General features: G+C 42.5%; 1 protein-coding gene across 2 annotated transcripts in view; it reads left to right on the forward strand.

Annotated features, from left to right (window-relative positions):
- LOC119658794 (organic cation transporter protein) overlaps nucleotides 1-26833 on the forward strand; it is a 126390-nt gene that overhangs the window by 69492 nt on the left and 30065 nt on the right. For both annotated transcript variants that reach the window (XM_038066511.1, XM_038066512.1), the window contains exon 2: nucleotides 25170-25378. In XM_038066511.1, the coding sequence (XP_037922439.1) occupies nucleotides 25170-25378 (209 nt within the window). The remainder of the gene's footprint in view (nucleotides 1-25169; nucleotides 25379-26833) is intronic.

Consider the following 26833-nt stretch of genomic DNA (forward strand, 5'->3'; position numbering starts at 1 on the left):
TAGTGACCCATATATCACATTATACGAGCGTTTTTGCTGGTTGCATACATCCCGACAATTACTCTGCAGGTGGCTCGCTGGAAAAAACGATATTCATCTAACCATTGAAGGTAAGCGTTGTTGAGAATGTCTAGTACTTAGATGGGAGGAAAGCAAGTGGTATCAGAAAAGCTTGGGACAAAATTATGGACAAAAATATAAAAACTGAAGGGCTATGGACAATAGTGAAAAATATATCAAAAAGCAAGTAGTCGAATTTCGCTGATAAAGCCCTATGTGAGGTTAGATAAAACTTGACACTAAATCCATAAAAGAATGGTCCTTTATATGCAGTTAAGATCAACATATAACCATCGTATTTGCTACATTTCTGAGGGTCTATAGCTTCAATATTCTTATCACATTTCGCTTCAATAGATATAACCGTTTTCGAATAAATTGCATGTGACACATAGACAGATAGATAGCCATCTGTCCAATAGATACTTTTCTTAAAAGCAATCAACCATTAGCATTTAAAGTACAATTAGCTTCCAAATAGAAGTTAGCTTTTAGTCCTAAATCATTTTTGTAGTTATTATAATTTAAATCACCAAAGATAATGCTAGAATTAAAGTAAATATTTGCAATCATAGGATCATACTTGAGATAGCTAAATGAAACCGACAAATTAATCGAAGTTGTATGTTAATTTATTATCTTTAATTCCAACGTTAATGCGGTGCAAGCATTATTTAATGCAATGAATATTAAAAATGAAAATAGAAGTCCACTGAGATAGATTTTCTTGTTTTGCTAAAGATATAAATCAAGAAGAATTAGTAGACAATGCGCAAATATATGTGCATACATATATACACGTAAAGTCGCAAAATTCTTAACAAATTGCATTTTCCGTATATTGGATATGAACCATATTTTATTCAAATGACAGTTAATCACGGCAAAAATATCCTAACTATCTAAAATCTGCATTTTATGTTGCAATAAAGTGCAATCCTTGTACACTATCTTTTGCATTATATGTAGATTTTATGGAAATAAAGCAATATTAATAAATGGGAATAATCTTAATTGTATTGCAATCGTTGATCCGGATGTCGTCAGAATTCTTTAGTTTTCTAATGATTAATTCATTGTTTAATTGTTCAGGCAAATAAAAAGTATCTTTTGAACAATGCGTATTTTATCATTTTACTACTGTTTCCGTCTTAAAGATATTTGCTATTAACTAAGTGTTAATAACCAAATACATATGTTAATAAGGTTATCTAATGGGAGACGAGTGCTTAGTACTTTGAACGTAGTGTCTATCTCCTAATAGTGCTTCTTAAGAAAACTTTTCTTAAATCGACTCAGTTGTCTTCATCTGAACTTTTTATCTCGTTTAACCGCATAGACATTTCCTTAGTCGAATGAGCCCGCAAGAGGGAGCCAGTGAAAACCGCCTGCAAGAGGGAAATGCTCCCAAGAAATCTAAACCCGAGTTCAAGAGAGGGGAAATCTCGGGGCGGTCAAGAGTGATGGCAGGAGCCAGGAGACCCGCTGTTAGCTATGCTAATGCATTCGGCTGGCTATACTGCCGAAAGTATTTCCGGAGCCAATAACCACTTGTGAAGAGCAGAAAATAATTGAGGATCTCATCGTCATGGAAATGTGCGAGAGATTGAATAAGGAGCTGATTTTCATCGGCATACGATTTCAACCAGGTCTTATACTGGCATACTACGCGATGAATAACATGGCGGACTGCCTTAGGACTACAGTCCCTAAACTGCCAGGATGGAATGGAACTAAAGTGTAGCTATAGGCTGGGCTGACATACCAGGGGCACACATGGTATCGGTTTACCCCCCCAAAGCCGCAGCGATTAAGAAGGGGAAGCTTCTTTGCCTGCTTATCACATGGATTTCCACACATGATTATGGAGCCCACGAGCTAGGGAAGGGTTGAAAGCCTACCGAAGCCCCCAAAGGAATCGCAGAAACCATAGAGTCTGAAAGGTAGGACCGAGTAAGAAAGTTGGCTGCAGTGTGCGGAAGAGAGGACAATACTTCGACAGTGGAAAAGAGCTCCTAGCACTAATGGATCCGATGGCCAGCACTCAAATAGCCCGAGTAAACCTGGATCTGCAATAATAGCAAGGGCAACTGCCAAGGTTAACATTGGAATAGTGCTGGCTGTACCGGGGTCAGATTCGTAATCTGTAAGGAGGAAGCATCCAAGCAATTTGAAATTCCTATCGTGAAAAACCAGGAGCTTGCATCATTCTCAGAAGAAACTTCCAAAGCGTCTAATTGGATACGTCGTGGCTGTCCAAGTCTCCCTGGTAACCAGAGGAAGAGCTCGTTAGACTGACGAGAGGAAGATGCTACTATTTCTTCTCGGCTGCAATGCCAACGCCCACCATGAGGGGCATGAAGCTGCGACTTCATTCGAAAAGGTCAGTACCTTCTGAAATGCATCCTCAGTAATTAGCTAGGAATTAGTGAGAAAGGAGGTGCGAAAAATCATCAACCGAGTGACCTGGGGACTGAGAGAGGTACGAAGGAGCACAGGGGACGTAGAAAAGCGAAATGAAACAGTTTCAGGGAAAGCAAGTAAAAAGCATCGTTTTCACTTTAAATCTTTCAGACCAATCTGCCTGACATCGTTCATACTTAAAGTAGTGGAGAATTCCATAGACAACTATATTAGAACTAACGCTTCGTGTCAGCACGTTTACCGGGCAGGTCGATCAACCGAAACTGTTCTGTATCAGCTGACGAATGTAGTACGAGATGCCATAGAAACAAAGGAAATAGCACTGTGGTCTTTTTTTACATGAAAGAAGCATTCGATAACATATCGCACACAGATGAGGAGATACGAGACGCCAAGGTGTTGGGAAACACCCTGGGCTTTCTGGATGGACAGAATATTAGAGTCGTGAACACTATTCAAGGGTTCCCACAAAGTGAGGTCCTATCACCGTTAATGTGGAGCATGGTAGTTAGCCAACAAACACTGGAATACGGGTCCAGGGTTACGTTGATGATATGGTTCTAATCTGAAGGGGCGAGTATGAGGATACTCTATGTGACAGAATTGAAACTGAACTGGTGCAAGAAGGCGGTATCATTCGCTAGGAAGCGTAAATTTGATCACTTGAGATTGGTATGGAGGCGAGATGAATACCATAGGTCAAATATTTGGGAATCACATCAGACCAAAAATTACTTTGAAAGACACATGTTGAAAGCATGTCTCGGAAAGCCACGAGGGCTCTGATGACTTGCAGGTCCGTAGAAGAGAGAAATAAAGATGCACCTCGAAAAAGCTTTCACTGGATATACTTTACAGTAGTTTGAGCGCTTGGGTTCATATCCCCATATAAGCAATCTGCGCAGCTCCATTCCTGGTAAATTCATCCAGTAAAATTACCTCAACCGTGCCTGCCATGAACCTGTTTCCGATTCTACAAAAGGGTTTCATTCTGTATAGAGGCGCTCCTGCTCCCTTTCTGGGCAGCTCATCCGCTGGTTCGATACTTTCTAACCCAACATGGCTTTGAACCTGAAGTATCCAGACCTTTTTGTGCGATGCGAGCGTATTCAGTCTCTGAAGGCATTCCCACACCAGTTTGAAGTTAAACTGGTTAGACCTAAGTGCCTTGACCGCCGCTTGGCTGTCGGTCAGAATAGCAATATTCTGACCCATCTGATTCCTTTGGTGGTTGAAGCACATCTGTATATGCCTGATGTGCTTACCCATTGGTTCAAAATAAAAAAAAATATTGAATTTAACACAATAGCCGACGGCACCACTAGTTGCCGGAAATGCTCCCACGCACACCAGCGGATACAGAAACTGGAGTTCAATGTTTAGCTGCTACGAGTAAATAGCGCTACGGTCACCAGTTTTCACTCACGCCATTTGTTCCAGACAAGATACCGACGCCAATGTGTTAACAAAACTACAATGAACTTAAGAATAAATTGATCGGAATCTACACGGACTCTGAAGGCAAGCGGATCAGAGGACTTCTGGAAGACCGACAAATTGGAGATGAGAAACCTTCTCAATTTCTCCGCCAGCTGAGACCTCTGGTTGCGAGCGTTTTCCGCGCAGTACAACCCACGAAGATCGTGTCAGCTTGGCAAGCGGATATAGCAAAACTCCACCAGGAAATTGCCCAACTACAGCTCCGAGGACGATTGAGAACGCTCCATCGAAACAACGCCAAATTGTACGATGGGTAATAGTACTATCATCATCAACTGGACTCAGAAGCACGAAGGAATTTCATCAGTACCTGATAGGTAGGGTGTGCCCAACATGCCCCCTCATGCCCATCATGAGACTACACGGCAAACATATTTTCTCTAAATTCGATCAGGAACGAGCTTACTTCAAGATTCCAAGAACAGCTACTGACATATTCAAAACATCAATTATAACGCCATTTGGATTGTTCGAATTCCCTCGAATGTGTTTTTGTGATGCCGGGATGATAACGCAGGTACGAAGATTCCTCAGGATGCAGAATTTCTACCGAAGAAGTCTACCTCATGCAGCCAATATACAGAAGCCGTTGAAGGCATTTCTACACATGGCAAGGCGACAAATCTCCGATCCTCTGGACCGACTCTGTAGTAGCTGCGTTCGAAAAATTCAAATCAGATCATAAGAATGCTAAACTACTAGGTCATCCAAACCCAGAAGCAGAGATATCATTAGACTGTGGTGGCGCAGATCACGGGATGAGAGCTGTAACTTACCAGCGAGTAAACGGACTTGACAATCGCCAGCTAAAAAGGGGGGAAGTGAAGGTGTCGGAAGGAGGTCACCTAAATTAAGAGATCAGATTTGGAACATATAGATAAGTTTCGTCTAGGACAAAGCCTACTTATCAGATGCTACTTTACCTCTGCTTTGAGAGAAACGTGACCCAAGTGGGTGCCGGATGTTTTATGCCAAGGCAGAGGTGAGGCAGTGTTTGATGAGTTGCCTATGTCCTGGGCAAAATCGCAACTTTTCTATATGGGATGATTGGAGTTTCTAATGGTGGCAGAGTGAGGCCGCAAACCGGTTATGATGATGAATTGAAGAGAAGCGTATGGAAAATATCTATTTTTCAAAATTTTGTGACTGCACTGTCAACATTTTTTGTCACTTAAAAATAACAAATTCCAATCAATAAAGTACTAGGGATACTGCTCAGTCCATATAATTTGAATATTTATACTCATGTCGAATCAAAACAAGCCGATTTCGCTTTTTAACAGGAACAGAAAGAGATATTGAATATCTTCTTAAACTACGCACATTCGAGTCCGATTTTTTTAAGACTTCCAAGGCTAGTATCGATTCGTTATTTATAAAAATGGTCTGCTTTTCTTTTGACTATTTAAAATAAAAGCCAGACTATCAGCTACACAATTTTCCTTTCCACACAAATAAAGCCGAAAAATAAACTAATTACGAAAAAAAATTGCACCAAACACTGAATTCCTGTGGATCCTTGATAGTCTGAAAAAAAAAATCCCACATAAAACTCTTAATTATCCAAAACCATTCAATGGTAAACAATCAACCCCATCATCAAAACTACGTATTCTGTTTCATGTAGCCATTTCTATCGGAATGCAACGTGTGTGTTCGATTTTTATAACAACCCCCCTAACAATAACAAAGTTTCCTGTAATTAAAAAAAATGTTTCATTAACCCACAAGCAAATAAACAAAAATGCATGCGGAATTCTTTATACAAAAAATTATTTTTATGGAGCGCGTGCAGCAAAATAAATATTCTAGATTGTGTGAAACATGACGAACCGCAGATTTCTTTTTTAACTCCATCCGAATAAATCGATTTGGAATAAATAAAAATTATCTTGGGATTGAAATCAGATAAATTCTGATATGCAAATATCCAATATTTTCATTTCATGGTATTTCTATGTGTTTTATGGATTTATAAATAAATGAAGGGAACAGAATCCCAAGTATCTGCTCCGTATGCATAATGGCTTTTATTGATTTGTTTTTAAGTTTATGCATTGCGAACCTAACCAGGTATTGAACGAATCAAATTATATCTTTCAAAACATATCTACGGAATTTGTAGGCGATCCCGGCAGGCAAGTGATTTCAAGTGATGGAGCACAAGGCATTCTTTCAGTACTGCCCATCATTAATGGACTGAAAGATGCCTGATACTGACTTTAAGGCCCACATTCAGAGAAAATTCCTCTCACAAACTCTGTGTTTTTAAGAGACAATTCAGTTGGTTATCTTCCTGACATATAAACTTTTAGAATCGATAAACCACTTTGTGGTCTTCCAATTGTGCTACCCGAGTTTTCACACCTTAGTGCCATTTCGGGTCCTTCAAAAAATGAGAAATGATTTTAGTAGCTCTTTTTCGAAATCTGCGTATCTTTAAGAGTGGGCACAATAAGATTGCTCAATCTTTCTCCATCTTTGATCAGTAGCATTCCACTTTCAGTCATCGCACAGCAGATCGAATAGATTGAGCAGTCCTCATTTAATGTGGCTCTTGACAAACAGTGCAAGTATCCTTTAAACGACTGGGATAAACTTAACTTAATGCAATAATGCACGAATGCGATAGTTAACATGTGTGCTACGTCGTGAGTTCCTTTTTGAAGAGTAGGGAAAGTGAATGCGTTTATGCACAGAGTGTTTGAGCCTCGCAATAGTATGCCGTCCGACTACCAACTAAACATCTTCCTGTCATCAGAGAATTAGCCGCAACCGTTTGACACATTATTTCCAGCTAGCTCTCCCGGTTTCGGCCTTCAAATCAGCGAATTCCTTCCACTACAAAGAGGGGAAGGGAGGCAGGAAATGATTAGTTCAAGAAACCCCTTACCACCCGGTCCCTGCGGCGGTCGAACTCAATTTTCTTCGCAATAAGAAGAGGCTGAACATAATGTGAAACACGACACCAGCTACCAGCGCTCCTCAGTACCTCTCTGACAATGTTGTCTGGAGAGAATTCCCCTGCGTCTGCATAAAACTCTTGACGAAAGCCGCCCCATCTTTCACTAGAAAAATAGGTGTATTCAGCGTCGTTCGCCACTCCATTGCAGAACACACAATCAGGAGATTGCGCCTTCCCAATGTCGTGCAGATAAAACTGAAAACCTCCATCCCCACTTAGAATTTGGGTAAGGAAGTAATCAATATCACCACTAATTTTCCCAAGAGAGTTGCCACTCGGCAAGTGTTCATTGATGTTCATGACGGACAACTACCTCTCTTAAATTTTCGGAGGGCAACAGGGATTATATCCGCAATGACCATCACGGTCGGTTCTGAGACAGTGCGATAATCAGACTCACAAAGCTCACCGTGTCCGCATTTAAGCAAGGCACTTACGGTGCACCTCCTTTTCAAGGACAACAGCCCATACCTCCGCACCATAGAGCAGAACGAACTGCGTTACTCCCAAAAGAAGACGTCTCCTAATAGATCGCCATTAGACGACTCAAGTCCGCGACACCAGCTACTGCTTTGATTTGCTCAAAGAACCTCATCTTCAAGTCGAGCTTTAAACCAAGGCATTTAACCTCTGGTTTTGATTCAATAATCAACTCGGCAATCGATATGGAGCGACTTGTCTACTTCTGTCTTTTTCAGCGCAAAGCTGAAATCATGAGTAGTCGTCCATCCGCTTACCTGTCACATGGATATGTCAAGTCTGCTTTGCGCCTGTTCAACTGTGCGTCCCGCAACAAGTGGCACAACATCGTCTGCATAAGCGACCAGGCGCGACTCTTTTGGCATGTCGAGTCGTAGCAGGCTATCATAGGAAGCTTTCCAGAAGGCCGATCTTAGGATGGATCCCTGTGCTGCTCCTAACGTGATCTCCATCGTCCTCTGACCCTCTAGCATCTCATTCCAGGGAGCGGTTCCTTAGATAATCCCTCAATATTCGTAAGAGATAGTTCGGTATATAGAAATTATTGCATAATGTGCCTAGAATGTATTTCCATCTTACGGAATTAAAGACATTTTTGACGTCAGGCGTTACGAGGAGCACCACCCGTCGAAATCGGCGGCTGTGTGTCTCCGCTCGACGAACGGCATCCACGATTTGCATGACAGCATCAACTGTGGACCTCGCCCCTCTAAAGTCGAACTACCGTGGGTATAAGTCTCCAGCAGTACGTATCGCTTCAGCAAGTCTATTTTTGATGGGATTTTGGAGCACTTTCCCAACAATGTTAAGCATACAAAGTGGTCGATATGAAGACAGAAACTCCCTTTGCTGCCCTGCAAGTGTTGAATGCGCCAAACAATAGGTCTGGTCGATGTTGGAGCACCAGTTTGTATATCTCTGCTGAAATGCCATCGAGTCCAACTCTTTTATAGAGAAAAGTAGGCAGCCCTCGACGCTATCTGCAGTGCCGTCATCATCCCGTACGGAGCGCGCAGCAAATAGTGCCTGTACAATGCGGTCCATCTATTCGGCCTTAAATGAACAGGGTTTTCGCAAGACCCCGTTTTTGTAACCGGACCCCACGGGTCCCCATTCCCCCTCCAAGAATGAATTCCAGCGCAACCCCACCTGTTGCAAGAGTTTCGACAAACCTGCCGGTGCTGACTCTCGCAACATTTCACGCACAGAAAGAGCCTCTCAGCGACACGTATGATTCCGACGCGAAGGTTATGTCGGGAATGCTTCGCTCGCAGCCCGGACGCCGCGTTGGAGTGGATCCGGTGTTTAAAAATACAAGTCTTGTTCTCGCCACCGTTTCAAGAATTCGTTTCTCCCTGGAGTGTGAGTGATGTTCCATTCAAGTGCTCTGGCACTGAAGTCACCCCAACCAGGATCTGCCCCTTTGTGCCGAAGATAGCGTCCTCCAAAGCTTCAAGCCTGCGTTGAAAGTCCGGCATCTTCATGTTCGGCGTTAGATAGACACTGAAAAACGCTAGCTCGAAACACCGAATCCAGGCAAAATCGTGCCGTCGACCCTGGCCAAGAATCCTAAGATGGGTGCGGTCCCGACTCCAGGTGGCAGCGGTACCTGATATTTCGGAGTGCCATGATGCTGGGTCCCTGTTTCGGTACTGATGTATACTATATCAGAGTTTAATTTCCGCAACGAACTGCGCCAGCAAATCGTGAGTAGTTGCACCCCTTGCTTTGTAGACTGGACACCGCCCTGCGTCCGCAATGTTCTCACCGGACGTACCACAATTAGTGCATATAACGCAACTTTCCTTTTCGTTGTAGGTATTCCCCTTATGGCCTGTAATCGCATCTGCAACATGTTGCCCTTTTGTTAAGTCCTCGGTAGATTGCAGACATGTGTCTATAATCCAAACATTTGTAACATTTGGTTGGATCGGCCTGCATTACATATCACCCAACCAATTTTGATTTTCCCGCTGTTGAAAAGCTTCCTTTCGTATTGCTCCGCAACTTCCACCACAGCGAGTTTTTGACCCCGAGAGTTTGCAGAGGTGATACCAATTCCAATATTAGTTACCTCTGGACATTCGCGTTTTATGGACTCTTCTAGCTCGTTCTTTTCCGTCAGGCAGGCAAAGTCTTGGATTTTCAGAGAACTCGTGGGTTCTAGGCTGGAAACCAAAGCTTCCTCTACCAGTAATGTTATCCCCAAGGGCACTTGGCGCGGAACGGTAGAGAAGGAGTACAAGCGTCTCGGGAAGTCGTGGGGGCGAACTGAAGGGCAGTTCAACTAACTGCGAGCGATGGCGCCTAGAAGTGGTTGACGTGCTACATCCCACCAAGGGATGTATGGCAACCATAAACAAATAGAGACTTTCAAAGAAAATAGGAAACCATTTTCACTTTATATTACCGGCGAAGTGTCTGGGATGGCGGCCAATCAGATCAATATCTATCGAAGAAGGCAACAATTTGAGGGAATATGGAAACTATTGGCATTGTTTCTGAAACAATAAGTGAAGCGTCTTTGAAGTGTTCCGCCGACAAGCACTTCACGCCTCTGCACTTGTTGGTTGTAAATATAGGAAGGGGTTCTTTTGAAATCATATCATTTCATATTGCAACAAAATTTCCTGTGTCCTTGATCTGGTGCCCCAAAAGTTTTAAATGAAAAACAGTAATCTAGGGGAAAGCACACGCAAGGCCAGAAAACTCACGACTCGAGCGCTGGAATCGAGACGAAACATTCTTGACAGATCACATCTCCAAATGATACCCCTCTTGCCTCAGATCCTAAGGAGGCGGTGCATTTTGAGGCCTCCATCGTAAAGGGCATCCTCAACCATTATCGGTAGAAGATGCTAAGACAGAGGAATATCCCAAATTTGCGAATATAGAAGAAAATCAAACAACTTGAAATTCGAATACAAACTTAATTTATTTATTCATAAATTTTAAATTTACAAAAATCTGCCTTAATATACAAACATGAGAGTCCTTATTTTCTGCTAACGTTTTTCTTCGGTTTTCATAATACTGTGAGCTCTGTATTAACCGTTTACCTCGTGTTAATTTACATTGTCTTGTCTCTTTGAAAATTTCACCAACAATTCGAGGTTTACTATCTTCTTGTTGAGTACAAAAGTTTTCATCCCTCAGTGCATCAGCTTGTGTAGATGTTATTTGGTTTTTTTGTTCCTGATCCATTGTGCTTGAACTTTTTAGAATCTTCTCCCTGTTTGGTTCCACCACCAATGATATCATCTGAACGTGTTTCGAAGATTTGAAAGGGATGTTATTAGGAGATAATTTAAATATCGAAGTAAAATATGCCCTGTCCGAGGAGCAATTACTATTTAATGTGACTGTTGACCTAAAATATGTCTCCTGACCTAAACCTTAATTACAGGTAAAACAGAGTAAATAAAAGAGGTTACTTGTTGACACAACACAATTAGTCCCTCCACTTCAACCTAAGAATACAAAGTTGCAAAAATGTCTAAAATCAATTCTGCCCATACTCAAAATTCCGGCGACTTTTGCCCTACCTGCTATGAACGATATTACGAAATTCGCATGGAACACCTCAGGTCACTGGTGCAAGAGCAAGACAATAAATTGAGTGACCTTGTAACCCCAGTTAACGATATTCAAAAAGAAGTAGAAGCCGAAGATCGTCATTATGAGAGCGAAGACACAGAATGCCGGAGTTATGATTCATCTGTCTTTTATCAAGAGCAAAACTCGACTTTCACGGAGAATACCGTCATCGAAACGAGCATTCTGGAACAACCGAATTTCTATCGTAATACTATCAGGAGAACTAGCAAAGCGTACCAGATAATTCGAGGAAGACGACTGAAGTATAGCAAAGAGCACTATGCAAATCGACGTTATTTGAAAAGAGGGCGGATTATTCAAACTACGGAGCTGTGAGGCCATGATTTTATTCATCATCTATAGATATATATATATTGCCCGAATTCGAATAAAGCTTTTAAAAGAAAAATTATCTATGCAGTCTTTCAGTCAGCTGCAGAGATTCTTTTTACTGGCCCTGCCAGGTTTCCCTAAGTATTATACAATCTAGATGTTTACGTTTGACCATACTCACCGCACTTCTAAGATATTATTTGATCTAGTTACCCGTCATGAAAAGAATGTACCAGCACATATGTAGTGCCTAACTACCTGTTCTTCCCGTGATATACCCAAGGAGTAATTAAGCAATAGGTACCGAGTCTAGTTAATTTGCCGGACACTTTCTGAAGGGCTACCTGCCGGTATTGAAAATATTTACATTCTGAGGATATTGAACGTTTCCTATCTTCTAGAAAATTCAACCCCGGAAAAATTAGCTCCAGCTTCGATAATAGAGATTGAATTGTGGGATGGGCTCTCCTATGTACTGTGGTCGAAAAAATATCGAGCGAGCCCTGGAGTTCGCCATGATATAATTCAGCTCCTGATTGTTCCGACTGGGATAGTTTTTCATCTCCGAATAGGCTTACTATAAGGGACATACTTAAGAGCTTGTAGTCTCTCTTTTTGCACGCAATGAATTACGTTGATACCCGTAAAAGAGGGGTGTAAGATTTTTTTACATCGTGGAGTATCAAATGAAAAGCAGGTATTAGTTTTAGAATTGATCGAAAAGGGGAAGATTTCGGGAGTCAAATAAGGTCAATTACTTAAAGAAAACCAACTGAAAAATCAGAAAAAAAAACACTATATGGTCCATGCACATATTTATGCCTCAAAATATTCTTGGTTACGACATCTGGTCAAGTAAAGTTAATAATATTTTGAAAATACTCTGCGTTCATTCAAGTTCAAGTTCATTTTGGATCCGTAAAATGCAATAATATACGCTTTGATATGAATGATGATATTGAAAAGTTTGGTGGAAGTGATACTATTATTAACAAAGACTCACTGAAGCGCGGAGACCTGAAACCTTTCTGGTCCCACATTCGTAACTCCCGCTGTCTTACCCTCCGCCCATTAAAATCTTCGGCTCCTCAGCTAACTCCCCATAGGTATCTTGTGATTTACTCTGCCGCTACTTTTCCTCAGTGTATGTTCCCCCTCCTTCCTCCAAATCGGCCCCAATAGTGGATGTAGCCTGGCCCGCATCGCCTACCATTCCCCTTCTTACCACTGTCCTTGTCGAGTACCTCATTGGCAAACTTGAAGCCAATGTCGGACCTGGTTACGATGGTCTTCCAAACCTCTTTTTGCTCAAAACTAGTAAGTCCATCTCACTTATTTTCAACAAAAGCCTCGAAGAGAATCATTTTCCCGGCTTGTTGAAAGAGGCTCTCATCATCCCCATACACAAAAGTGGCGATCGTACGCTTACCGAGAATTACCGTCCTATTTCCCTCCTCTCCTCCTGTTCCAAAATCCTGGAAAGATATGTCAACGACTGGTTGCCGGCCCACATAGAGAGCAACACGCTTGACTTTACCAACTTTGTCGCCAAATGTCAAGAACTACATACCATTTACACTGATTTCGCTAGAGCCTTCGACAATGTGAATCAAAAGATACTTCCATCCAAAATATCGTCTCTAAGCGTTCCCATCCCATTTGCTTTATGGCTTGTCTCTTACTTTTCCAACCGATGCTGCCGTGTCTCGTTTGACGGCTGCACTTCCCGCTCCTTCTCCCCCTCCTCTGGCGTCCCACAGGAACTATTCTGAGTCTTCGTTATTTTTATTTTTGATTAACAACTGCCCCCCCCCCCTCCTTACTTGTCCCTGTTTGCTCTATGCAGACGACCTTAAGCTGTGTTCCGCTATATCGTCGCCTATGGACTGTGTTTCCCTTCAATCTAACCTAGACATTCTGGTTCGTTGGTGCTCGACTAATGTTTTAGCGCAAAGCGTCAGAAACTGTCACTCTATGTTCTACTCCCTAAAATCCTCACCCACTTCTTTCTCCTACTCTCTTAACGGACATTTCTTATCCTGCTTAAATTCCATTCAAGACCTCGGAGTCACTGTCGACAATAAGCTCCGCTCTGACACCCAACGCTTCGAAGTCACCAATCGAGCAGCAAAATTGTCAAGCTTTATACTTAGCTCTCTTCAATTCCTTCGTGAGGAATACCCTCGAGTGCTGCTCCATGTTCTGGTCACCCTCCCGTAACTGTGATTGTCTTCATCATCATCATCAACGCCGAAGTTACAACGCACAACAGCTTAGTCCTTTAAACTTTTCTTTTTTAAGTAGTTTTAAGCATAGGTTAAGATTATTGCTTTCTCCTCCTCCTGAGGGGAATCAGTAATTGGAGTATTCTGTTGTGACTGAAAAATGTCTGCTCTGAAGATTTTTTAGAAATAGGTCCAAAGATGCACGGTTGCGGTACATAACTATTTGGCACAGCCAATAGAATCTATCGGCTTTCCATATAACATTTTGCCGTGACATACATGGCACAGTGACTGTGCAGACCTGTCCGTATCTACGACAGTTAGCTCGGAAGAAATATCTATCGGACTAAGTTTTAAAGCAGTTTTGCTAACTAGTTTAGGGATATGGGCAGCGATCTTGAGACTCCTTCCCCACTCGTTGCCTTTGTAATTCGCGAGGGATTGAGCCCCTAAACGAAGAACTGCTGAAAGCCCCGAAGATGCCATCTTTAAAACCTCAAAATAGAGAAAGAAAATAAAATGGGTTAAATTCGTATATGATGCCGCTTGAAACGTGGTGACAAGGAAAACTACTGCAAATCGTAATCTTGTCTAATGCTGACAGAAGTTATAAGACGTAACCTTAGAGCTTCGATAATTCCCATCATCTCTGGACCGTATTATATTTGGGATACCCTTAACTATAGAACTCCTACTGGAAGTTTAAAAGAGGAGAAAAGAGCCACACTCGTCGGCCATCTAGAGATAGCGGACAGTATGGCGTAGCTAACAATGAACTTGTCGCCTTTCCTTAATATGTGACCTATCTACTGCCACTTTCGCCTTTTCATCAACACATGTTCGAATTTGTGGCCTGTGCGCTGACGAAGGTTAAGACAACCTTTCTGGAATTTAGATTTAATTACTTGTAACGATAACGTAACGAGGATAGTATTATAATCCCAATTGCAATCTGTCCTTGGACACAACACATTTTGCCGCTCCTACTTTAACTTCCCGAGTTTTTATTGAGAGCAACCAAAATTATTTCGAGAACTTAGCACTTGTCATTATTCGATAAGCTTTTTAGGAAACATCATCGACACATTTCTAGTAAACAAATCTCGTATAATACGAGTGCTCGTACATTCTGATGACCTTTGTAATCCAATATCACCTCCTCTGCGTATCGACTACAACTGCACGTCATCCTATAAACACCAATTACACACATATAATAACGAAGCGCTACAAAACCAACTCGTCCATGTCAGCATAAATTAATTCGTGAGAAAGTGCGAAAAGACTAATTGGTTGCAATTATCGTAACGATTTTAATTAGTGTCAGAGGAGATGAGCAAAAGTGCGCACTTCAATCTATTGGTGAACAATTCTAAACATTTCAGATGTGTAGATGTTTTTGCATGAAATGCATGCATTGCTAATTCAGTTTGTTGTTGCGTATTTTGAATGGAACGCACTTGTTCATAAGTGCATCCCATAGGTTGACAGTGTTGTTTTCTGCAAGAAATATCTGAAAATTGGATATAGAAAATAAGAAATTCACATGAAAAATCTTCAAAGCTCGCATAATTTTGTGTTCATCGCTCTGTTCCCGAATTCCAGGCCTTATTGCCGAAAACTGGTTGTTTCAAAGTATTGCCCATGGCTGGCCGGTATTTTCTCCAATCTAGGAACGAAACGATCCAAATTTTCAGAATGCTAGTACTGATCAGCCAAGCAAATCATACTTTCCCACTTTCAAATATCATTTTGCCGAAAGGCTATAAAAACCCTACCGTTGGCACTAAGTCCAGTGGGTTTCCCAGTGTATGAAAATGAGTTCGTTAATACCTTGTGAGACAATGCCAGACATTTAATCTGCTATGGCCTTAAATTTTGTCATCATGTCTGCATAGGTTTCGCCACGAGCTAGTACTATGCCGAGAAATCTTATTTGAAAACGCTGGTTTCCTCGTTGGTCCAAGATATTCAGTATTTGGAATCATATCTCATCTCATCAAATGACGGATCATCAAACATCTCCATGGTCCACTATTTCGTGAATGTTTAATCAACTAAGGAGTCAAAAAGAGTATCATTCCCAAAACGGCATTTTGCATTCATTTAGTCCCGAATCCTAAATTTTGTGTAACCAATTCCTACCACCCATCATTAGGGCAGTATAGCCTTCCGAGAATATTTTACCCTAAAAGTTCTAGAATCTGAGATTTCTTTTAAGATTCCAAACTTATAGTCTTTCTCCATGACAACAAATTAGCCTAGATTTAATCTTTTTTTCTATTTATTTCCTAGTCATCACAATCTGGGCTGCTGTCGAATTTTACCCATCACTGATTATTGGGAAGATCCGCCGAGAACCCCTTGCAAATGTATTCTAGACTGGTCGTTCTTCACTCGTACTTCCATTATGAGTTGTCTGCCAGCACGGATGGCCTGGTGGATGACGCACATAAATTCATCCATCTCAGCAAGGAGATCCTCAGCGTATGATCTCTGCTCGAAAAATAAAGATCGACGGACGGCAGCCAGAAACAATTCATACCCAAGCGTACCAATGAAAAAAGCCCTATACTTTTCCGGGGAGTGGGTTGCTAAACTGTATTGAAAATTGGCTTTTACAAGCGTGAGTTTGGTTTTATGTTCAGAAATGCTTTTAATAAAGCAACCTCCAGGACGCAGGAACGATTCTCGAGAATTCTGTTGCATGATGGGAGTTATTCGCTCCGTTGTCAGTTAGCTATCCTGTTTACTTCAAAAAGAGCTACAGAAATCTTCCACTAACTTATCAAACACTCCGACCATAAGTGGATGATTTCTGGTGACTTCAAGGTTTCAGGAATGTTACTTGGACAACAATATGGATCACGAAAATCCCATGTTTTATTTGTCAATAGGACAGCGCATTTTTACAATTGAAATAGCTAGGTGGTTCCCTGGCCCTTCCCTGGCCGCTATAGTCTCACATAAAACGGTCTCAGAATCGAAAGCATCGGTGTCCCTAGGAACAATAAGTGGTGGGGTTAAATCCGGGTAGATCTTACTTAAAATATCGGACCGCTTCAACACGACAACTTTCGGAGCTACCATGGAAGACATCGTAATATCCACACAATCATGTGCATCCGATGCTGGTACGCCCATATGACTGGGATTGGGCTCGACATTTTGGACACAAGGGTTTATGCGTGTTCGGAAGGCCACAACCATAGCAGAAGACTTTGGTATTCTCCAAACAGTTTTCGTACAATCTATCGACAATTTTAACAGACCAAATGTAAACCCAAATCTTGATTCTCAGGGTCGGGATTTCCTGAGTTGCACTTCACGTCCACCTCCTGTGCAATTAGTTAGAGTACCTGTTTGAGAGACGCTCCATTAAAAATAGGCTCTGCTATACTAGCCGAAAAGTAGAGAAGTTGCCTCTGAATATCGAGTCTCAGCCCACGACGCAGCAATTCTACCAATTTATCCTGTTGTCCTTCGGATGGACCTTGCGCGCGTTCTCGCATCAGTTTGTGTGTTCTTGAATTGCAGACGAAAAGCCTCACGGAAAGAATGTCCAGTCGATTTGTCCGACGGACTGGTGGTAGTCCCAGTACCAATCTACCATTCTGTCTTTGAAAAGGGTGCACAGCAGACCGAAATCCCCTTGCGGGGTTGAGTATGTCAAAGCATCTGGAAGAAGAATTGGTTGACTGGCAAAGACGTCAGTATGCCATCAAAAACCAGCTCCCAGGATGCTATAATTGTGTGCCTGGCATCCCAAAAACGAACCCTCATCGTCCGATTCGTTATAATTGTACGCGTAGTTACGTCTGAATTTGTCGTTATGTCTTTATAAATTATCGGATCCGGATCTACCGTCAAATCTGTCATATTTCGTCCATCGTCACGTCTGTCATTAAAATGTTCTGTACGAGTATAAGCAGGCCGATGCTGAAAAGTCTGATGCACTGGGTGTGTGTACGGGGTCGATGCGCGAAAAACAACCATTCTCTCTTGAACCAATCCCTCAACCAGTGACAGCAATATAAGTGTCCGTCGCCCTTACATCATACGTGGAAGAATCAACCCAACCCCCAGGATCTCTCTCCGTGGCCTCATGCCAGTGTCAATCGTTTCGATGCGTCGAAAGATCACGCTCAGATGAGCTCCGTTTGAAATTTGAGAACAAAGTGAAGATGAATCACTGAGGACGGAGTGGAGATGAATCACTAAGGACGGAATGGCACGACATTTAGTCCATTGCCTCCATGTTCCATCAAAGATTAATCTCACACGTCATATCCCGACGAAGAAGAAAGAATATTCAATTTTTCAATTAAATGAGCGGAGAGATTATCGCTTCATATGCAAGTTGGACAGCAATACCTTTCAACATACAACCGCAGAAGCCTGTAGGTCCAAAAACTTCTGGAAGACAATCACCTACGAGACACAAGACAAAGGTAAACACAACACACCAGCTCTTAAAGTACTCTATCGAGTACAGGATAGAAAGCTCCACTCTAAAAGGTGGGATGGGAAAATTAGGCCTATGAACACTTACTTATGGGGAAAAGGTGTCAAACCTAAACTTGAAAGGCGAAGTCAAGCGCTCGTGGCGCCTAGCCGAGGACAATATTGAGAAGTTATCAGATAGATCAAAACAAAGTTGTGAGCCAGAATAGACTACCTTCCACTGTTTCAAGTGATCGGAAAGGTTAGGTCCCACGTTGGGCGCCATTTGTAATGACATTACAAGGTGTGTTGGAGCTGATAGAAGACAACCAGCGCACAGCTAAAACTCGTGTTGGAAAAAGACCAACCACAGAGCTCCTAGTTCAAGTAGCCGTTCACGTCCGTGTCACCTGTGGCTAGTACTCTCCCCAAGGACACGTCAACGACGTGGTAGGAGGCGTCTGTTTTATAAATGAGCTTTTGCTGTTTTGTTAATATAAGCGGCATGTTCATGCCACGTTTTACCATTTTATAGCCATTAATTGTTCGACGAAGTCTAGTAGGTTCATTTGTATATCATCAATCTTTAATCAGGTACTGTTCGCTCTTAAAAATGGTGACTATAAAGGAGTCAACTATCTTGCGGGGTAAGGGTAAGAATTCTTCGCCCCAAATTCAATATGCAGCTGTAGTAAAGGCGGCAAAATAGCTTGATATGGTAACTCACTTCTTGCTGGTAGCGAGACAACTCATGTAAATTCACACTAGACTCATGCAATAAATAAAAGTACCCACATATGCATATGACAAATAGCGTACCATTAATTAGCCTAGCGTCAAGTCGTCGACACCATCAGCAACAATGTTCGTACGACGTACAACCTCATACGTATTGCATCCGTAACAAGCGAACTTTTTATGCACTTTCGATCAGACAATTATGAACAAGGACTCTCTAGTCTGCAGACACGATCTAATGGTTCAAGTAATCCAATTTACTGAGTGCAAATGTCAGCCAGATAATCTAGCGATTTAGCTTCAGCTGAATCATGTCCAGACGGTCCACATCTCTACATGATCGAGGAATTAAGTGCAATACAGACGGGGCAATATGATGTTTAGTTTTATGCAACCGAAAGTCAACATGCAAGTTGAGTGCAATTTGCAGAAGAGATTGAGCAATGCATGAATGGCTGCAGTAATGTGAAAGGTAGTATTCATGTTCAGGTACCTCCGGTGCTGATAGTGAAAGGAAATGCGTTTTTGGACGGTTGGAATTTCTGATCTGAAGCATAGGAGTACATATAGCTTGGTTAGGTCCACTTGGCAATCAGGTTTTCCGAGAACAACTCTGAGCCCGATCTACCTTCTATGACAAACCCACCGCTGAAAATTATTTCACTGTAATCTCAAGGAACTGCGGTCGTTTTAAGATCTGTAATGACGTCGATGATCAAAATACCATTCTGAATGGTCGGAGGCGACCAAAATCCTAAGAAGATGGCATAATTCACCGTGAAGATCCGCCCGCAAATACTGAAGCTCCATCGAAGTGTTCTGCTTTTGTGCTACCCAGGCTCAGGAAAATGGGAACGACGTTTCAGCACTTCAGTCTCTCACGTGTCAATATACAAGAATTCACGTTTCCTTGCGGTGCATGGATTCGCAACGAATTCTGAAAATTAAACGAACAAGGGGATTCGCGCGAGCTTATCGAATGACCATAGCACATTTTGTCATTAGAAATGACGCCCCACTTGGGGCCCAACATATCTAAGATTCCGATTACTTGAACCAGTGAATTATAGCCTATTCCGACTCACAACTTCCTTTTGCTCTGTCGGACAAAGGGACAAAAGCTTCTCAACACTGCTTGCCCTACCATTGTGTGAAACGGTAATCTCTTGGCTCATTTAATTTAAAAATTGAATATTCTTCTTGCCACGTAGGGATGAACTGACGGATGAGATGAATCTTTGATGGAACACAACTGTCCTATTAAGCGTGCTTTCTTCAAGTGGATTTCTTAACAAAAAAATTTTAGCCCATAAAGGAAAGCTCCTTTCTCGTCTCTTTACAAACTATTTTTTTGCAGGAGAACGAAATCGTAAAAAAACCAAGTTCTATCACCAGGAAATTTGAACAGAGGAAATTACAAAACTTTTTTCAATGTACACAGCGACCATTCTAAGATTAAAATGAAAGTTATGTCCTGGTGGTTTAACCCCATGGTCTTCTCAAGACACGGATTGATTTTGTGACCACAATCAGAGCCCCGCTGTAACAAGCAACAACAGTACTAGTCTACACTGAATGCAGGGCTCAGCAGATCCATGCTGGTAGATGCGAGACTTACCTCTCTCAATCTCTACTGAACTAAGGAACGCAACTCCACGTTTGAGGCCCGAAGGTCTCTTTTCATTTGTACTTAGCCACAACCTCCATGAAACTCCCACTAGAGGACCAACCGCTTATAATCGGACTGAAACGGGGTCAAGAATTCACCTGAGACTTGTGAATTTAGACGGTTACCCCGGTTCCCATGGTACCAGATAACCTCTGGAGAGGCTTTATAGCCAAAGCAACTTCAGATAAGTCTCATGCAGGCTCTGGTCCGATCGTCCTAATTAAGCCTTGGAGCATTCGCCAATGCAGTTGGCGACCAGCAAGGAAATGTGAATACAGCATTCCCCGGTGCTACCTCATGGAAGTTCTTTTCGGTCACTTGGTGCTGATTCGGCCGATAGGGCTGCTGCCCCGTCTACCTCGTTGCCACCTCAGACGACCAGACTAAAAGGAAAGTTACGTCCTGGTGGTTTAACGTGAATGCCTGTCTCGTAGACTTAATCCCCCGGTCTTAAGATTCGATTTTGTCCCCACAATCAGAGCTGAGACAAGCACAACAAGAAAAATAGTTCGAGTGACTGTTATGCTTTCTTCCTGGAAGAAAGGCTATAGCCGAACCAGTGAGACTCTTTTGAAAGTGCGTCTAACGTCGAAGCTAAAATGGTTTGGGCCTCGCTTGGCAATCTCGAAGGGGCCCACATAAGCTCGCTGCAGCGACCTTTGGGAAACGCCCATCCTAATTAGTATATACGAGGAGGAGTCGGAATCCCTGTGTACGTCGGCCACGTTTTCCGCGTGATTGGCAGGTGGTGGTGGCTCCAACCTCCGCGCTAGGCCCTTGCACAGGCGCAACAAATCGGTGGTGTTAAAGCTCGACCTAATGACGAGTACAGGATCGCTGGGGAGCGAAAGCCGATAAAATGAGTGGCGAGGCTTACAACCAAGAAGAGTCGCCTCGGTCCATTATAGCGGCTTTCAGTGTCATGTGCCATCTTTCAAGCATCCTATTCTTCGCACTGCGAATGGCACGCGGTTCTGCGGGGGAATTTGAAGCCTAGGAGTCTGAATGACTCCGAGAAAAGGATGGACTCGAACTGCATTCCCTGGGCGGTGAATACAACTGCCGGCACACCGAAGTGTGGAATCCGTTCTCGACAGAGGATCTCAGCGCAAGAATGTGCAGAAACATTTTTGAGGGGGATCCCCTCAGGCCAGCGCGTGAACCTATCGATGATTGTGAGGAAATACCTGAAATCCAAGGAATCTCGCAAAGTGCCAATCAAAGCGAGATGGCTTGCATGAAAGCGCTAGGTCAACCGAGGGGAAACGCCTCTTTCTCTCATTACATGTTTTGTAGTTTTGCACTTCAAGTATGCAATGCCCTTCCCTCTCGCCCAAGAATTAATGGCCTTGTTCACGGAAGGTAAGAAACATTTTGCTATGACTAACCGATTCGTTATCCAGATGCCTCTGTGTGCTACATTGTAAACGCCGTGAAATACTTCCTTGCAGAAATCGGTCCGAATATACAGCTTCGGCCCCTTATCTGAGGTTTCGAAGTATATACTGGACATTAAGCCGAAGAGACTCTATAAAAGTGTATTTAGGTTGGTCCTGACACTCTGAAAAACTGCGTTGTCTTTGTGGCCCTTCGCGATTGTCGAAAAATCGACAGTGACGAGATTTTTGATCTCCGCAACAGGTAAGAAACCGTCGGTAACTTATCCTTTCCAGAGACATGTTGAATGCCGGGAATGTACTGGTTCATAAAGCTCAGATGTGGAATTTAGCGAGAGGACGCTTTGACGGATTTCCATTTCACAGAAGAGGGAAGTGGCTTATGGTTCGTGAACAGGCCATATTTGATTGCAAAACCATACCGTCTAGTATCGCTCAATAACCATGAACAGGGGCTCAATGCCATGCAAAAGCAGAAGTGACTCAACGAATTCCCCTTGGAAGATGCCCCTCCGTATATGGATGGGCTCTGAGGTATTGGTATCCTCAGATGAAAGCACTGATAAGGTGGCATGCCACCCTTCCATGACTGTCGCCAAAAACAAATATTAGTTTGGGATCAATACGATACAGTCATAGGGCATCGATTAGCCAGGTATGCAGGATATTGTCGAAAGCTTTGGCATAATCGATATAACAACTAAAGAGGTTTCTTTGGCCTCTAGTCGCCTGTCCTACAACTATCGAGTCGATAATGAGTTGTGCAGATTTGCTAGCAATGCCTAGTGGCACGAGAAGTCTGCGCTTGAGATAGGTGTGCTTATATCCGCGATAATGAAGCGGAAGAAAACACTCGTCAAAGTCTTAGACTGATGTGTGGAGGTCACGTCGGGGTAGCACAAAATCCATTCTATTGCTGTACCTCTAGAAAACGTTTGAATCGACACGCCAGAAGAACCGCGCCTGGCCGGCTATGTAGAAGATGTTGCGGCACTTCTTTCCGGACGTACTTTCGAACAACCACAAAGCAGATTTGTGATAATAATGTGACGTATAAGCGGATAGATGATTGCTCATGGTTTCAGCCTTCCGCTGAAAAAAAAACCGAGATGGTCTTCCTGACTAAAACGAGAATCCCGACCTTGCGTCCCATATCAATCCGCGAGTCAAATCCAATGGTTAAGTACCTCGGATTGACGCTCGAGTTAAAGATGAGATTTTTTCGGCAAATCAAAGCAGCAGCAGCGGCAATCTTCGGGGTTCTTACATCTAACAGGTGACATCTTCTAATGAGTGCAGCGCAGTCGATTCTACGGCATAGAGGTACGGGCTGACACTCTTAGCAAGAAGGCGTATCGTGTCTTGCGCAAGCACAGAAACGGGGAGCCCTGCAGATGGTACCCACCTATCCCACTAAGTTTAAAATGCCTGTGATGGTGAGGCCTAGATCGAATACCGGTTGTTGCGCCGTCGATGATGATGGTGATGGTGATCATGAAATGATTTCCATTGACGTTTATGTTAAGCAGGGTAAAGCCATGCATAAACGCAAGGAAGAAAACTCAAGGAAGCCGCATAAGATTGATAAGGCAAAATATTGAAGAGCGTTGAAAAATGGAGTCGTGTTTCGCATTATGTTCGGGTTCTTCATGTTGCGAAAAAGATCGACCGGTGGAGAGGCCGAATGGCAATGGATTCCTTGATCTAACAGTTCCCCCGTCATTGGGGAGAGGAACTTCCTGATTTGAAGGGTTCTTAAGGCGCAAGAACGGAAGGGCTAGCCCGAAATAATGTAACCAACAGTTCCAGCTTAGTTCCCTGACGACGGGGAAGTGTTAAGTTGGTAGTCAAACGACAGATCGTTACAGGAGTCTAAGTCTCTGTTGGAGCTACCCTACCACAAACAAACGTTACATAGTCATATAATGTAACTTATTTTCACAAGGGCTCGCTCTGCTTCATGCAAATTCGTAGCCCCGTTCACTTCGTTCGTCCTGCTTCCAGCTTACATTTGCCTAAACTACTTTGAATTGTTCATTGCAATTCTTCACAATGAAATTGAACTTTCTCAGTATCCACTCGTGCAATTTTTCCAGGTAATTGAGTTAATTCTCCAATTTTCTTTCCGTAAAATTAAAAAAAAAAATTTCATTTTCTTCAAGTCCAAGCACATGTTAGTAGGCTAATGATCCGTAATATGGTGCCAATATACGTGAAAATTGGTTTAACGGTATACTCCCTTTCGGATAAGCTTGGAGGATGAAGCAGAGCGAAGCGTTAGTCATGTTAGCTACTACCGAAATTCAATAGTTCACGTGATTCTCAAAGGTTAGATGTACAAAGTGATCCCTCATAGCCTTAGGCCTAATCTCTAAGGATATGAAATACAAATCCATCTATGCAAAATTCAATTTTCCACTCATGTGGCCAATAATTTCCATAATGTATTTCAAATAATACTCGCCACTGCTCCGAACAAAATCACCATGCGTACATTCCTCAGTACAAAAGGCATTCCATAATCCTTGCTCATATGAATTTGATGCTCATAATCCGAGATAAATTACCTTCTTTCATAAATCCCCCATCGATAATAACGGAAGCATAGTAGTGTGAACACGGTGATACCAATAGGACTAGGTGCCCACGAAATAATACTAATCAACATCGATGCGTTCCTGGGGGTAATCTCGAAAGCATCCAACCATAACCCCAAGCAAATTCCAACAATACCATGGTCCATACATCTGTGAAATCACTGAAGCAAATTCCGTTTTCCGAATAGAATTTCGTATCCAGCCAAATGTGAAAGCATTCCTGCCTTCAGATTTAATATTGTACATAGTATCTAAGGCGGCAGTATCACTAGTAGCCAATTGATACTTGCGCTTGGTCCTGTAGACACCCCAATGAGCTCCAATGAGTCTTCTTGTCTAATCTAACCATTAGAACGGCACCGATGCGAGACGTGGAATCGAATCGAATTAAGATAATCATTTTACATCTCGGTAACGTGAGAAAATCTTTGTAATCGCACTAGTTGTGGGAATCTTTGGAATGCTGAAAATTTCAACGTCTCGCTTCGGTGGAGGAAGCTTTAGGGATCTGTGGTGTGATTGGCGAAGACTTTCAGTCATTCCTTTGTCGGGCAGGTCGGATCAAAGGAAGTTTAGATACAATAGAAAAACCTGGAGAAATGATTCCACATTCTGGATAGACTCAACAATTCTGTAAACCACATAACCACTATCTTTGACATAGACAAACCTTGAATCTGATTACGACTTTGATGGCTCAAAATTCACATCCTTTATCTCATTTTATCTTTCCTCTTTCAGGTAACAGTATGTACACATCGAAGATGTCGCCTGATGATAACACAATTCCACCGATTCCTGATAAAAGGAAATCACGCGAATCAATGGACGAGACTGATGTCATCGGTGACCTAGTTGGACACTTTGGCAAATGGCAATTTCTCATGACCATGCTCCTGTCTCTGTTTCAAATTCCTAACACATTTCACATATCATCACCCGTTTATCAGGTGAGTCGGAAACATTTTACTTTTTCAGATACTTTTTCTAGCCGGTCGTATGAACGGAGGGAAGGGATGGATGTGACTTACATCTCGAATCCGTTGAGGACAAGTTCTGTTTGCGCGAAACAAAGGAGGTAGCTCCGTCATGCGAAAGCTGCTTTGTTGGAGGAAATTGAGAAAAATCTTATTTTCCAATTAAGAAGTGAAGGATTTCGATTTGAAGTACGTGAAGAGGTTGAAATTTTCCAGGATTGTTCTAGTGTTGTTTGAAGTATTTGCGGAATTGAAAGAATTTTGCTATTTTCCTTGGGAATAGCTTCAATATAGCGATATGAATTGATCCGTTTATTACTTATTACTCGTTCATTGAAATTGGTTCATTAGGATCAAGACGAGAAATTTTGTTGAAGTAGAATTGGAAAAACTTATTAAATTGAGGGAAAGAAGTGAGTCTAATTACTTTAGATAGATTCTAGCCATTAGTGGGGTCCATTAAAAAGGAAATGGCAGACTGGGAAGAAAGAAACACAAAAGCACTTTAAGGCTCAAAAACTCAAAGGTTTTCAAGGAACTTTATATATATAATTCGTCAATAGCTCCAAAGGAACCAAACACACGAAGAAATAAAAAGCACCAAAACTCACCAACATGAACACCACAGAAAAGGGGAAAAACAAAGTCCAGAACATAAACAACTTCATAATAAACAAGTCCAAGGAAAGCTTCTCAAAAGAGACTAGTTCCTCCTCAACCATGGCATGAACTATCCCCTTAAGGAAGTGGAACTCCTAATACAGGACATAATCGTGGATATCGGCAAAAACTGCAAGAAAGGACTCAGCCAAAATTGTCGTAGGCATTGAAAAAGGCATAAAGGAGCCGCCATCGTCAAGCGCCCCAGGGAAAATCTGATTTTCTACATGAATGCAAATAAAGGAAATGCGATCGTGATCGTGGGCAAGGAGGCGTAGGACGACATAATCATAAACAATTTGAACAACGGAAACTTCCATGAATTGAGGAAAGACCCCACCAGATTCAATGACCCTGTGAAGCCTGGAAACCGGTTCCTGACAGACTGCAAGATTCCGGGCCACGTTAAAGAGCATCACAATTGTACAATGCTACGCACCAACGGAAACTTCCGGTATAGTGGAGAAGGATTCTTTCTACGAGCAGTCAAACGTACTTCAGGCAGGGCTTCCTAAAGGTGACATTGTGATCGTGATGGGTGATCTGAATACCAAAGTGGAATCTGGCAACATCCTTGCTCGGACATGTAATGGGGAAACACGGGCTTGGCGACCGCAACGGTAATGGTGGGAGGTTCGTCAATTTCTGCAACTTCATGAAAGAGGATAGATGAACGAAAGGAGTTGAAGGCTCTACAAACTGCTGTGAGCTATGGCCAGCAAGACGCGCTCGAACTACGATACTGAGTAAAATATCGAGAAGTTTAGG

Source organism: Hermetia illucens, chromosome 6, assembly GCF_905115235.1.
Source record: "Hermetia illucens chromosome 6, iHerIll2.2.curated.20191125, whole genome shotgun sequence".
NCBI classification, from domain to species: domain Eukaryota; kingdom Metazoa; phylum Arthropoda; class Insecta; order Diptera; family Stratiomyidae; genus Hermetia; species Hermetia illucens.